Source organism: Oryza brachyantha, chromosome 5 (genome assembly GCF_000231095.2).
Source record: "Oryza brachyantha chromosome 5, ObraRS2, whole genome shotgun sequence".
Taxonomy (NCBI): Eukaryota; Viridiplantae; Streptophyta; class Magnoliopsida; order Poales; family Poaceae; genus Oryza; species Oryza brachyantha.
In genome coordinates this window covers 4,228,812-4,244,263 of record NC_023167.2, presented here as the reverse complement: position 1 = coordinate 4,244,263, position 15,452 = coordinate 4,228,812, and the positions used below count along the sequence as shown (strand labels likewise).

General features: G+C 35.9%; 1 protein-coding gene across 6 annotated transcripts; it reads left to right on the top strand.

Annotated features, from left to right (window-relative positions):
• Positions 1–1,231: 1,231 nt before the first annotated feature.
• On the top strand, positions 1,232–14,910 carry LOC102719299 (thioredoxin-like 2, chloroplastic). 6 transcript variants are annotated; one of them, XR_001550232.2, is made up of 7 exons: positions 1,232–1,560; positions 2,180–2,365; positions 4,946–5,110; positions 5,656–5,777; positions 9,654–9,682; positions 13,569–13,623; positions 13,886–14,270. XR_001550232.2 is itself a non-coding variant. In XM_015837299.2 (6 exons), exons 1-5 carry the CDS (start codon positions 1,411–1,413, stop codon positions 13,576–13,578), a joined length of 633 nt encoding a protein of 210 aa, XP_015692785.1. In that variant the 5' UTR covers positions 1,232–1,410; the 3' UTR covers positions 13,579–13,623; positions 14,759–14,910. The 6 variants fall into 6 exon arrangements, 5 of the variants coding, with proteins under 5 accessions (XP_015692785.1, XP_015692783.1, XP_015692781.1 ...); XM_015837299.2 differs by lacking the exons at positions 9,654–9,682; positions 13,886–14,270 and adding an exon at positions 14,759–14,910; XM_015837297.2 differs by lacking the exon at positions 9,654–9,682.
• Positions 14,911–15,452: the final 542 nt, after the last annotated feature.

Here is a 15,452-nt window from a genome sequence, read left to right as displayed (position 1 = left end):
CATTATTTAGTTATTGTGACACTTACAAATACTTACGATAGAAATGCTACGTCGATTATGGGCAGTTTATAGAAGATGAGATGCTTCAAAAATGTAGATACCTAAATCCATTTCCGAAAAAAACATATGGACAATTAATCATATCAAAGATGAGACGCGGAGAAAATGAAAATGCCTAAACACAAGACTCTCTCTTCTTTATCTTCTATGATTAAGTGTATGATATATAAAGGTAGGATAGAGTAATAATAGATTTATCTCTAAAATCGATTTAGACTCGTGACAAGAAATAAATTTATCTCCTAGGAGATGAGATTATGTAACAGAATTCACCTCAATAACCGAATAGTCACTCCTGATGGAAAAGTAACCCTTGGATTCGATGGGAGAAAATTTCACAACCAAAACATTTCTAAAATATATTTTGCAAACAAACTCCTAGTGTAGTTTCTTAAACTCATAGCATGGTTCCGTACGTTTGGTAGGGTATGTCAGCATCAAATATTACTGACTTGTTTAGATGGCATGTTATCTAATTTTGTGAGAATATTTTAGGATAACGGAGGGACTAATTATTACAAAAGTTGATAAGTTACTTATATAAAAATTTACCAACGGAAACAATGTTTGCAATAATCGATAATCTGCAACATAAAAAGAACGAAGCCTAACGTCTTTTTTTTATGAAAAAGAATTCTTCGGTGATTAACCATTCCTCTATGCAAAATATGCAAGTCGGGTTTACTTATTCTCAATGACGAGGTTATTAGCTAGAAAAAAATGGTCGAATTGTGAATGACACAGTAATCTTGTCCATTTCCATTTGTAAGAGCAGCAACGTCCGTTTCCAACTTTATATTTTCTTATGCTACAAAAGTTGTAGTTCTAGGATAAAATTTATTTTAAATACATAGTTTTGTGATATAGTAATTTATTGAATGCATACTTTATAAAATAACTGGTGCTAAATATACATAATATAATTGGCATTAAATCTATAAATTTATGATACACCTCCTTAAATCTGCAATTTTACGACAGTTTGTTCAAATTAAACTTAATTTTTCGAAATTTACACAAGAAAAGGGTCGAATTGGGAAGGGAAGGTCACAGTAGTCTTGTCCGTTTCCATTTGGAAGAGTAGCTAGCTGTTGCGACGAAGCGTTTCGTGTCACTGGAGTGTGGGACCCACAGTGTCAGGCCGTGGTGCTTGTGGGTGATCTCCCCCATCCATCCATCGCATCCACCCCATCTACTCCATCTCCCACCACAAGCCCAGCGGATGCTCCCGCCGGCGGCGGCGCCACCACCACCACCGCCACACCCAGCCCATCCGCCGTGGCGCCGGGGGTGCTAGCCAGCTTCTGCTCGCCGCAGCTCCTCCGTTCCGCCGTCCCGGAAGCGGGGCGCATGGCCGAGGCCCTCCTGCCCGGACGCTTCGTCGCCGCGCCCTCCTCGTCCCCTTCGTCGCCGCACTGCTGGGCCCTCTCCCCCGCCCCAGCCTCGCGCCGGCCGCGCTTCCCGGTCCCGCCCCCGCCCTGGAGGCATCGCAGCCTCAAGGTACGTGCCGCGCTCCTGCCTCCTCTCGTGTCTGTCCTCTCAGTCAGAAGAGCTGCTTGTTACCTCATGTTTAGGGTTTTGGGGAGGTTGGAATGGCCAAAAAAAGTGCCTGCCTGCGTGCTTGCCTGCTAGCGCCGCCTAGAAGGCTTTGCTTTTGTTCTAGATTGGGAAAGCCTAGCTTTATGCCTTTGATGAGGGGCTAAAAGGACTTATAATTGAGCCAAACATGTCTGGGTTCTCTGCCCCAAAATGGGTTCATATAGGATTCTTTTCGATTCTATATTAGACTTTTGTTCCATGATTACTTACTAATGCCAAAACTCGTGTAATTACTATGCCATGTATGCTTGCTTTATTGTATTGTCCTTGCTTTATTGGGCTGATAGGAATCACTTTAGCAACCAACATTTCCACCTTCTCTGCCAGGATTTTATATATGTTTTGGCAACTGTGAGTGGTATAAACTAGAACTTCCAAAATTTGTCACTTTCTCCTTGATTGAGATTTTTGTGGATGTGCTACTAGGTCATCTTGAGTTTACATGCCTGGGAGTTCGTATGACAAGACATGTGCAAGGTTGCCGCTGATGTTTTGATAGTTTGGGTTATTCTTGTGCTAGGCCCATGCAGTCGTCTCAGACAAAAGTGAGCAACCACAATGGTGGGAGAAGAATGCTGGTCCAAATATGATCGACATTCACTCCACACAAGAGTTCCTGGATGCACTGAGGGATGCAGGTGACAGGCTTGTAATAGTCGAGTTCTATGGAACTTGGTGTGGTTCTTGCCGGGCACTCTTCCCAAGGGTAATTGTCATTTTCTGTTGTTTCCATGAACATTACTATTTTCCATTTTTGATTTTCTCCCTGATTCAATTTGGTCTAAAGTTCATCATGTGAGTAGTATCTAATTTCCTCAAATAGTTAGGCTAATAATTGATATTTGGGACTGCATTGGTAGTATTTACAATATTAGCTCTGAAGAAGTGCACAGAAGAATGATGTAGCATGGTCTTCAGATGAAATATCAATATTAGAAGGGAATATACAAAAAAAAGAGATGTTCGTGATTTTCGAAATCGTGAACATAGAGCCTTAGCTGAATTCACTCTTCTATTTAGTACTCCTTACATTCTAAAATATAAGGTGTAGCTTTTTTACAGTCTCCAACATTATACTTCCACTGTTGGTTTCTCTCGTAATAATTATCAACAACTAGAGAATTGACATGAAAAGTTTTCAAATGTTGATTTTCCTGAAAACAAGGGTGCTTTATATTTTGGAACAGAGGGCGTAGTTAATTCGCTTTAAATGATTAAATCATGCATGCGTTGAATTTTGGACCTTGTTTCATGGAGAACGAATTATCTATTCATTCTCATCTTTTCGCTTCTGCTTATGCTTATAAGCCAAAATTTGATTTTTCAACCTTAAATTTGGAGTTGATTTTGAGGTTTTTTTTCATCGTAGTTTATTTTTCAGCCTTTGCTTTTAGATCGCTAAGAATATGTATATAAAAATTTTATTCACAAATTATTTTTTCATTTGCAAATATGCCGTTTGGCTTTTCCTCCAAACAGCCAAACAATCACCCCCATTATCTGAAATTGTCATCCATGCTCACATACTTATTGATGCGTAACGCTAGTTGGTATTGGTGGAAGTGCTCGGGTGTGAAATCTCATCTGCAAATAGTGCTGCTAGTCAAATATTTGTCATGTTATTTTATGGGAACTATGGTATGCTTGTTTTCACTTTGCAGGGCCTAGCTCTTCTCATGTTCTCTGACTTCTATTCCGTAGGGTCTTGTCTTGTTAGTATTGCTTAATCAGTGTAGGGACAACACAACATAAATTACCATATCTAGAAAAAAAAATTCTAGGAGTAATCAATACCTTTTCTCATTGGTCATTGGCTTGGTTGCTGGTTTCAAGGCTTTCCATATAAACACAGAATGGCTTCGATGAACAGAACAGAACCCAAATTAGAGTGATATCATATATTTAATTCTGATCAACTCACATGCATAGGTTGTACACAATTTCATCTGTCTGCTTCATTTTGTATCAGTTGCACCATATAAAATAGTGGCACATGCAGTGGCCTAAAGGGAGGTTGCATATGGTGTTTGGTTCTATTTTGTTGTTATTTTAAAAGTTTACTCAGGTTATTTTAGCCTTCTGATCTTGAATGCTTGTGCAGATACCTAAAATAAGAAATTTAAGATTAGGCTTCTGGTCCTTGTAGAAACTTATGCTGCCTTTATGCGAACCAGGTGACAATAAAAATGCCAAGATCTGAAGTCCTTGAAACTTGTGAGGTCCAGCTATTACCTGTGTAATTGTATTCCCTTAAACCAACATCTTATCAGATCGCTGGGTGTTATGGGCTAGGTTCATTGTGGGTGAACACCACCTTGAGGATGGCCAGGTAGCATCGTCTTGATTTGAGATGAGAGGAGACTACAGATTGGGATGAGGAACTTTAGGGAGATAGACTAGATTAATTCATCTTAATTGCCTGTTGTTGATGGATACATGCTACCCTTTTATAGGGATGACTTCTCTCCTAAGATAGATCTCTATATCTAAGGTAACACTATCTCTAATACATGTGATATATCTATAAGGAGAGAAACCCTCCACTTAATAGATATGCAGCAGCAGGCCCTCATGAAGAGTTTGCACGTGCTTCAGTTAGGGCATTTGTCCCAGTTCACATGAATAGTTTATTGCATAGCAATAGGGCACTTGCCCCAGTTCACAATTAGGTCTCTTCCCTCTGTGCGTCATGATAAGGGTTTCCTATTGCCACATCTGTATTTTGTCACTGCCGTGTAACTGGTGGGTTATTGTCGACATCGATAGCTGTTAACAACTTGACATCTGGGCCATGATGTTAGGGACTTAGCATGGGCAGCTTTGTGCATTGTGCTTCATTGACTCGCTTTCTATGCTCATAATCATGATTTGGTTGCACTAGCTGAATTAGAAAGCAACTTCCTTGCCATCATTAGTCAACCCATATTATTCTGGAGTCTGGACATTCAAATATGACTAACCTAATCTCTTTTAACTTTGAGGTGATATAAATGCATTGCCATCTGATAGACTGTCGCATTGCATTTAAAGAGTTTTTTATAGCGCCATATTTAGAATGTTTGAGGAATATTTTGTTCTCAGAGAACATTTTAAGGAAGTTCGTAATGAGGTCATGGTAATTACTCAATTGCCTTGTCACATAAATCTCTGTTTCCCTTGTCATACTTGTTTTCATAGATAACGTTGTTTTAGCATTTCCCACCCCAGCCTGCTGAACTGTTGTTATATTGTGAGGGCTTCCTGAGAATATGTTGGTTAAACTAAAGTGCTCCTTATGTTATTGCAGCTCTGCAGAACTGCCGTGGAGAATCCTGACATCTTGTTCTTAAAAGTAAACTTTGATGAAAATAAACCTATGTGCAAACGATTGAATGTGAAAGTCCTTCCTTACTTCCATTTTTATCGTGGAGCCGATGGCCAATTGGAGGCCTTCTCATGTTCCTTAGCTAAGGTAAGGATACACCAGTCCACCCATAAGTTAATTTGCTGTACTTTTCAAATAGTTAATCTTCATTGCCATAATTAGTCTGTCCAAAAATGTTATTTTTTTTTACTCTTTGAACAAGCCACCCATGAGTTAGCTGGCAATATGTGCCACCCATCACTCGTGCTCCGCGAATCATGTTCCTTGATCCAGTGAACCTGGACTGAACAGCCCTAGTTGTAATGCAATCTCCAAGAGCATGCTTTATACTTTGTTCCATATTATAAAATGTTTTGACTCTACGTAGATTCATTTATAGATCAATGAATATGTTTTATATGTGTGTCTAGATTCATTAGCATCCACATAAATTTAGGAACATAAATTTAAGAAGGGAAGAACATCTTATAATATAAAAGGAAGGTAATACAAGTTTCATTTTATAAATATCACCTTATTTTTAAGAATGTAAGGAGAATGTAAGGAGAACATTCTATAGCGAAGCATTCTGGGTTTGTTTATGCTTTTGTGTGTGTTTGCGCATATCAAGACAAATTCTGTTCTCATTACAGTTTCAGAAGCTGAAGGATGCCATTGCTGTTCACAATACTGCTCGTTGTAGCATCGGTCCACCTGCCGGAGTTGGGGACGTGCTGGACAGCCCGGAGGAGAAACCAGCAGAAGCCAGCCCCAGGTAGATTGATTCTACTTCTGTTGTAGTTCGTCTCATTCTCTCCATTGCTATAATGCTATATCTGGTCATTTGTTTTACGTCGATAGCTCTTACTGTAATCAGCTCAGGAGAATCTTCAGTTTTCCTGAATAGGGGAAACCAATGGGCCAAGCATCGCATGTTGTAAGGATGGCTGTTTGTTTTCTAAGGAAAAATGTATATTATAGTGTCAAACTTCCTATGCTTGAAAGAACCATAGAGCTGTACAGCATTTTTGGGAAGAATTCTTCAACGGGCAATTGAAATTTAAACCTTAACCAACCAAATATACATGTTTTACTATGGAGAAATACAAATACACATGTTAGTATCATTTGAAACTTGTATTTTAGAGATGAAAAATGGAACCCATATAGGCTATTTTAAAATATTTTATATACATTAGGATAGTTAGCAAGACAATATATAATATGATTGGTAGTTGGTAGATCCACTGCCATCACTGTTACCTTCTTCTGGAATAAACCTCAATATAGGATTGTTTCCAACATCAATCTGTTGGAGTTGGCAACATGTCACAATTTCACCCGCAAAAGCTGATGCTATATATGGGATGATTCATAAGTTGCCAACTGAGGCACAGGGGGGCCCAATTGATTCATGTAGCTACTGCTGCATTATTAAATTTGGGGTGATTGATTGTTTTTTTTTTAAAAGCCAATGGTATATTTGTAAATGAAAATAATTTATGAATAAAAAATTTATATTCATGTTCTTAGCAACCTAAAAGTCAAAGGTGAAAAAAACTACGATAAAGAAAATCTTAAAATCAACTATAAATTTAAGGTTAAAAAAATTAAATTTTAACTTATAAGTATAAGCAGGAGTGAAAAGACAAGGATGTTTGATCACTGATTCATATACCTCAATTTTCTTTTGTAAACTTTGGTCTTGGTTCCCAAAAACTTTTCCTAAAAAATTACATCGAACCTTTGGACATCTAAATGAAGTATTAAATATACATAAACACTAAAATTAATTACACAGTAATGGAGGAAATCGTGAGACGAATCTTTTAAGCCTAATTAGGACGTGATTAGCCATAAGTGCTACAGTAATCAACATGTGCTAATGACGGATTAATTAGACTTAAAAGATTCGTCTTGCGGTTTTCAGACATAATCTGAAATTTGTTTTGTAATTAGACTATGTTTAATACTTTAAATATATGTCTAAATATTTGATGTGATGTTTTTGAACTAAACAAGGCTTTTGACTATGGCTGTGTTCGGCAATGCAGGTTAACAAAACAGAGTTCCTTGTTTTTCATGCGCACGTTTCTCGAACTGCTAAACAACTTATTTTTTTGCAAATGTTTTTTAGAGGAAAGTTGTTTTAAAAAATGATATGAATCTATTTTATATGTTTTAATCTATTACTACGATTTTCGCACCGGATAACTAATCCACCTCCCACCAACTGAACGCAGTCCATTAGTTCGACGTCAGACACTTCAGCTAGTATATGTTGGGCTGATTATTTATGTGGTAGAGAAGTAATATTGTCACAGCCATGGCTACGAACGAAACGATCACCTAACTCGATCAAACTTAGTTTAATTTGAAGTGTGTGTTCATACCACGGGCATGAACCAAACAAGCAAACTGTTGTGCCAGGGAAAATTGTCCATTGCACGTTGATCGGTCCTCCATTGACATGGTGCTAGTATGCTGCTGCTCCAAAAAAAAAAAAAAGGGACGATTTCCGGGTTTTCGCCATCCGTCTTATTTAAAAAATTTATTAAAAAATTGAAAAAAATTAGTTGCACGTAAAATACTATTCATGTTTTATCATGCAGTAACAATAAAAATATTAATCATAAAAATTTTCAAATAAAATGAAGAGTCAAAATTCTAATAGAAACACACAGAAATTTGAAATTTATTTATTTTGGGACGGAGGTCGTAAGTCGCTACTACATTCTCTGACTAATAGCAACGGATGACGGGGTTTTGTTCACTAGGCCATCATTGTTTTTGTTTGGCTAGCTTGTGAAAAGTAAACGGTATATTTTTAAACGAGAAATAACTTATAAATAAAAAATTTATATACATATTCTTAATGGTTTAAAAAAATAAAGGCTCAAAAATAAACTATGATGAGAAAACTTAAAAATCAACTTTAAATTTAAGATTTAAATTTTAAATTTTGGTTTATAAGAAGCAAAAGGGTGTTAATGTTATCTTAACTAATGACGTAATCATACGGTGCATTTTACTGGAAGGGAAAAGTCAGCTTCAAAACACAGGCCCTTTTCAAAGTCATCTTAAATCGCTATGAATTAAGCCCAAGCACTTTAAAACTCTCAACTTATAAAACAGGGTCAAATCATACCCTGATATGTAATTTTGGAGGCTTCTTGGCTCTTTCCTCCGTTTCCATACACAGACATTTCTTGTCGTTGTTGTGAACTTGATACGCCAAAGTAATTAATTGTCCACGTTGCCCATGCTCCAGCCAAACATGACTCTGATCTTATCATTAATTAGTTTACAAACTTCGCTGCCAAATTGATTAACTCCCTTTAATCTGAAATTCTGAATGTTGTGATGTCAACATCCTGACTTTGCATAGACTTCAAGATTGCCAGCTGTCCCATATGTAGGCAACCATGCATAGTAGTATGCAATTTGGTCTAAGAAGAATGTTTGTTTCTTTTTTCCTTCAGAACATATTTGGTCTAAGAAGAATGTTTGTTTCTTTTTTCCTTCGGAACATATTTTTACCCTATATGTGGTGGATGTTAATCATGAGTCTGTTTTGGGAGCTTTAGATTCTGAGAAGAAGCTGCTTTAGTAGCCAGCTTCTGATCGAGAATCTGGAAAAGCTCCTAAACCCAGCTTCTCCAGCTTCTGGATTCTTAGTTCATTTTCCAGAATCTGTAACTACAGATTATCAGAAGCTGTGGACCGTTTGGGGCAGCTTCTGGCAAAAGCAACTTTTAAAAAAAGCTGTAGCCAGAAGAAGCTCCCCAAACAGGCCCCATATCTGGGTATAGGTCTTATCACATATCATTGGTTAGTAATGAGACCACCGTCGCTAATTACATGTCATGATTTTTTAAATTTTAAATGCACCAAAAAAAGCCCTAAACACTTTAAAATTTTACCAGGGCATCTAGCTATGGTCACACATCATTAACCATGAATCCATGATTTCATGTGGAAATTACGTGTCTACATGGTATATGAGATTTAGGTCGCATCCGGCCCTCAACTTCTTAACCCCAAATTATCTCGTTTTTCACACGCACGCTTCCCGAATTGCACGGTGTATTTTTTATGAAAATTTCTATAGCAAAGTTGCTTTTAAAAAACCATATCAATCTATGTTATAATATTTTATAATTAATAATTAATTAATCATGTACTAATATATTACTATGCTTTTGCGCTGGATAACTAATCCTCACCTATCCACGGCCGAACGCGACCTCAAACCCAAGACTTCTCTCTCCATGGAGAGCGTCCTTACCATCTCATGTATAGAGCTAACGTTTAGCAATGTTTTATTTTTATTGTTTTAATTATCCCTGTTTGAAACGTGTATAGCATATATTTGACACTTTAGATAACATCAAATGAAAAAAAGTAGACCTCATCGATCTCTACAATTTTTATAAAGGCAACATCTCTATCTGAACCGGACTTCTTTCAAAATAGATCACATAACTATCTTTAATAAAAATTTTGTTCATTATAAAGTTATATTTTTGTTGACTATAAAGGGCATGTCTCTATCCGAGATAGTTTGAGATATTCATAATTTCATATGTTTTTCTAAAAATAGATCCCATCACTTATAATGTATATAATATTGTCAATTATATAATTATAGGTCTCGTCAGACTCTACAACTTATATAAGGTATGTCTTCATCCGACTTCTTTCCAAAGAAAAGTTGAGTACATTTCCTCATCTATCATGGTTCAAAGGGCATGCACGGTGAAGAAAACACATTTCTATGGTCATAGAAATACAGGAGAACATATTTTTCCTCGCTGGAGGTATCAAAGTACCTAAAGCTACCACGCTAATTTGATAGGGGCCTAGCCAATAAAAGAGCACCGCTATGCATGGTTATGGACGTCACTAAACTATCGCCCATCATTGATGTTTCTGATGGTGGTAAGTATGAACTCCAACAATTGAGGGCACTCATATGTGATGGTTCATTCTACTACATCAGTTATTTGCGTTAAATGGGCGATTTCCAATCAATCATAGATGAGTTATTTGCGTTGGGTTTTGTTGATGGTTCACAAACGGTTTATCATGACTACCTGAATCATCTATAGTAGTAAATATATGGAGTAAATAATCCAATGTAAGAATACTCCCTCTAGGTCTCTATTGGAGTGAAGAGTTCAAAATGCTCCTTTATTATTAACACATGACAAGCGACGATAATAAAGGATGACATGGGTGGGGTGCGTCTATCAAGTGCTAGGGCATGCAGAATGACAATTATTAGCTGACTCTCTCCATTATCATGTGAGCAAATATGATAACAAAGAGAAAAGAGAAAAATAGTTGCTATGTACGGCTACAACTTAGAGTTGACTCTTAACATTTATTAAGAAAACGTTGTTGCATGGGATAGATTAAAATAAAAGAAGAGTAATAAAAAATATTTAGTTATATTAATGAAAAAAATCATATCCGACTCTACCTTTATATATATACTTATAAAATGAGTAAGTGTTGCTAACGTGGATGATGAAATAGTCAACACTAGACTCTACATTTAAACATGTCCCAATATGATGATAATTACCTAATATAGGTAACATAGGGAGTAATAGGGTAATATATATATTTCGTGTTTTAGATAATTACAAAATTTAAATGTATATATATATATATATATATATATATATATATATATATATATATATTTTAAGACGAGCAAGAATGTGTAATGAAGTGGGACACGAAACGGGGGAAGTATAATGAAGTAGCTGGAACAAAATTTTCAACAATTAAATATTATATAGGTGAGGTTGTTGTAAAAACGAATGTGGTGCAATGCAAGGTGCATGCATGCATACATGATACATCTTCAAGAATTACAAGTGTGTTCTTTGTAGATAAAAAAATTCTAATCTCTTTGATAGTTATTTGATGGTACAAGTAATTGAATTGACTATTACAATATAAAAAAGTTTAATTTAGAAAGATAAGATAATAAACTTCTATATACAAAACTTTCAAAAATCATGTCGTTTGTCAGTTCGAGAAGTATGTGTGGAAAGCCAAGGAAAAACTGAAAATAATATACGAAAAGAACACATCTTCCGATCATGACCTGTATTAGGTTAACTCCTCAAGAATCATTAAGAATTCTCTTAAGGAATTTCATTATGGGAAAGAATTTGCATTGAGAATTACGTTAAGAGCTGATAATGATCAGTTTGTTAATTAGCATCTTCCAATCACAATCATGGCATAGATTAAGGTTATTTTCAACGTAAGTTTTATAACGTTTAATCTCATTAAATAATATATCACAGATCCAAAAATAATGATTTATCATAGAATTTATAATGTATCACTGGATTGAAACCTTCACCAAAAGTAATTCGTGTCATCTTCATATATTTAATCGACTCCTATTGATTACTTGGATATAACATTTAAGTAATATGTTAGTCTTTTTGAAATATTAAAATAAAATTTCAAATTGAGAAAACCTGTTTTATTATTCCCACAAATATGTTCGATGACATGATACTATTGAAAACCTCACGATAATCATTGTTAATGGCCTAAGTTAACTTTGAATAAATTCTCTGACACCAACGTCTTGACCACCTGCATGGACGAATAGCAATATATGGTTGCCTGAACTGAAGGTCCATCTTAATTAACTTCCTTCTCGAAAATTCATTAATTGCTCGCAAGCTTTGTTCTTTGGGTTGCTTGCAGCAGAATTAATATGTTCGCTGTTTCGACGAAAACCAAACAAAATGTCGGCTAGCTAGGTTTTCAGTCTTTGGGTCACTGTAATACCGTAGAATTCTCCTTGGAATTCAGATGACCACTGGTTGGTACAGAAATCAAGCTGATTTCGCATTCACCTGACGGCTACGGGCTACGAACTGATGATGATGTGCACACCAGGAACAAATTATGCACGTTTAATTAGTTTGCAATTTTGAACCACCTAACTAATCGAAACAGGACAAATAATAATATACATTTTTTAAAAGAAGTCTATATTGAAGTTCGTCGTCTCAACTTTATAGGGCATATTTTTAATTTTATATTAGTTAATTTTATTGTTTATACAATTAATAGTTATAAAAAATTAGATAATCTTTCATCTTTAATTAGAAAAAGAACATGACCGAAATTCCATAATTCATGTACAGTTAGATACCACTGTTTATAAAAATACATTTGAATTTTGTGGACAGCTCTTAATTTGTAATTCTATAAGCCTTGGTTTCATATACAACTCTTCGATTATATTTCTATATATATAATCATATGTCATATAAAATTATATCAATCACTGTTAATCTATACTTTTACGATCTAGATCCACAACGATCTAACACTTAATATATTTTTCTTTTTCTCAAATTAATGCGATAATTCATAGGCTCCAAAACGAATATGATGCCTTCTATCGATGGTGAATGTCTTTATAATAAAATGTGTATAATATACAAATGGTCTCACCTCGCTATGTAACCATCATTTATCGATCGGTAGACTTAACTGACTTAACTTCTTCTATTGATCTAGTATAATCTTTTCGATGGCACTGTGTCCATGGTGAGTTATTCTCTTCTAATCGTACAAATACTGTACATTAGGAATGAAAAAAACCTATTAATGTGGGGAATTAGAACAGTACTCCATGGAATAAAGATGGGTTGCTTAAGTGATCAGATTATTAAAGAATAATGAATGTTCGGTGAATGCATGCATGTGATGCAATTAATTAAGCCAGATGAGCAGATGGTCAAACAGGGAACTGATCATGACTATATAGAGTGCAAGTACTTCTAAGAAACTGATCGATATTCCAGCCAACGATTTTTGGGTGATCGATCTATAGGCACATATTTGTTCAAATCTGAGTTGGATGGGAGCTAAAAGTCAGAGACCGATTTGGCCATCTGTAATATAAACACGAGTAGAAATCCAGAGTGGTCAATTGTTTAGCACTCCATGTCCGGAACGTAAAGTGTTTTGATTTTACGCTGTAAGTAAAGCTTCTTTTGATTTGATCAGGTTTATATAGAGAAGAACATTTTCAACACCAAATAAATATACCACAAAAAATTCATTGATAGATTTAATAAAACTGATTTAGTTTTATAGATGTTGCTATGCTTTTCAATAAACTTAGTTAAATTTATAAAGTTTAAGTTTAGACAAAACTAAAATGTCTTATACTTTGATACGTAGCAAATCATAAAGGTTGTGACGAGAGTATACGTACATTTTAATGATAGTATCCGCAAGTTAGTCTCTTTTTTTTTACTGAAACAAGAATCAAACTAACGGGATTCTAGTCACATCTATGATGGATGGCTCATCCATAAAAAAATGTGATTCGTGATGACTTGGCCACATCTGTGACAAGTACTTACCCATTACTTGTATACCAAGCTAAGTTAGGAATCGAGACCATGGGACATCAGTGCACCCAGGGGTTTTGCAAGTCTTGGGTTAATATGGATTTTGCAAGTCTTAGGGTAACTTGCTGGTTTTTATTAGATTATTTTTGTTAATGCAGGTGTTTGTAGCCCCAATTGCACTGCCTGCAGGCTCGGCTATGCCTGGTTTAAGAGGTGAGAACAACGGTTTATTCATGATATAAAATGATGCCAACCGCCTGTTGCAGTGGGTTTCATCTGAACTCTAGAGTCACCGCTAGCTATTGTTATTTGCAAGCCATTGCATAGCTTTGTTAGTATATAATGTCTTTTTAATTTACTAGTTATAGCCTCCTACGTTGCAACAATTATTTATTTAGTTCGCCGGAAAGATTTAAAACTTGATCTGTTTGATTCTTTATGTAGTGATTGATTGTTTGAAAAATCGGTTTTTTAGGCCAAGTGGTTTTTATATGCGAGAAGAGGTTTTTATGTTGAAGTGGAGTATGGAGGGAGGAAGGAGGAAGGGGGGCATTTAACTTTTTGCCACTATTAGAATGGCACATAATATATTTGTCATCCGCTGTCTATGATACGTGGGTCCTTATGTGTCTATGACATATGGGCCCAGTGGTAAATGTGTTAGTACCATTTCTAAGAGTGGCAAAAAATTAATTATTCCGGAGGAAGAAGGATGAGACTACCTCTTACTGTTTAAGTAGTTAATATGATACTAGAGGCTCCATATAGCTTGTGCTTCTCATTTTGAACAAATGAGAACAAATTGGATGATATAATGACATAACAGATTACAGAGGTTGACTAATTCAAAGATGTCTTTGAGCACTGCCAGCCGTCTCACATATGTGGTAAGAGGTGAAATAAAAACAAGTCTATTGGTGGGATAAAATTTAACTGCCCTGCCATGGTATACCAATACCGTATCTCGGCGAAGACCACAGTTACCGTGATGGCAACGTGAACCACATCAAGTTACTAACTCCATGCTAATACAACTTGTTACACGAGCATGCTATATCACTATTCATCAGCTTCGTCTTATAATATAACTACTCATAAAGTTTTTTTTCTACTTTAGAGAGAGATGCTAAATTAAATGGGTGATGTGTATGGTTGGTTCATAAGGTATATATACATGGTAATTCAAATAAGAGATAGTTGCGGTTAACAAAGATGAGAAAGTACATAAAATTAAGCTTGCTATATTTACAAAATAATTTTTTAGTGCTATAAGCTGCTATCTTAGCACGGAGAAACTATGTACTTCAAATGACAGTACGACTGATTTCATAGTTTCTTTATCCAACAGATCGAAGTGGTAGCCGCCATAGAAGATTAGAAATTTGCAGCATTAACCACCAGGTTGGACCATACATTTTCTGTTTGACGCAGCTGGTCAGATTAGACTTTGTGACCTGTTGCTACTTAGTTTACTTGATGTTTTAATTTTCAACTCATATAATTGCAAATTTTACTACGGAATAATACTATGACATCGTTGTTTTAGATATACAACTCCGTCCAAAGCGATTTTTTGGAGGAAGACGCTTCGTAAACATAGAAATTAGCTCATGGACACATCATCCATTAGCATAGTCAGTTCTGGTCGAAAGTAAGAGAGAAACCGCGCTGAAAATTCTGAAATATCCTTAGGCACATGTGTCATGTCTTCCATTTAGCGCGATGGGGCAACAAGAGGCACATGTGTCATGTCTTCCATTTGGCGCGATGGGGCAACAAGAGAAGATCGATGTCATCGGAGATGCGAAGGTGGTGGTGTGGGATTGTCTCGCTGATCGGTGACAATTAATATTTCATAACTTAGAGACCTAAATATGAAATCCATGCACAAAAAAGAGATAGAAATAGAGAGATGGCGGATTAGAACTTTGACATAGTTTCTCTCTCTAGTCAACCATAACTAAATATTTAATTAGCCACAATGCTCACAAGCTAATTTCAAGTTTACATCGTGTATTCCCACAAAGTCATTTCGTGCAGGC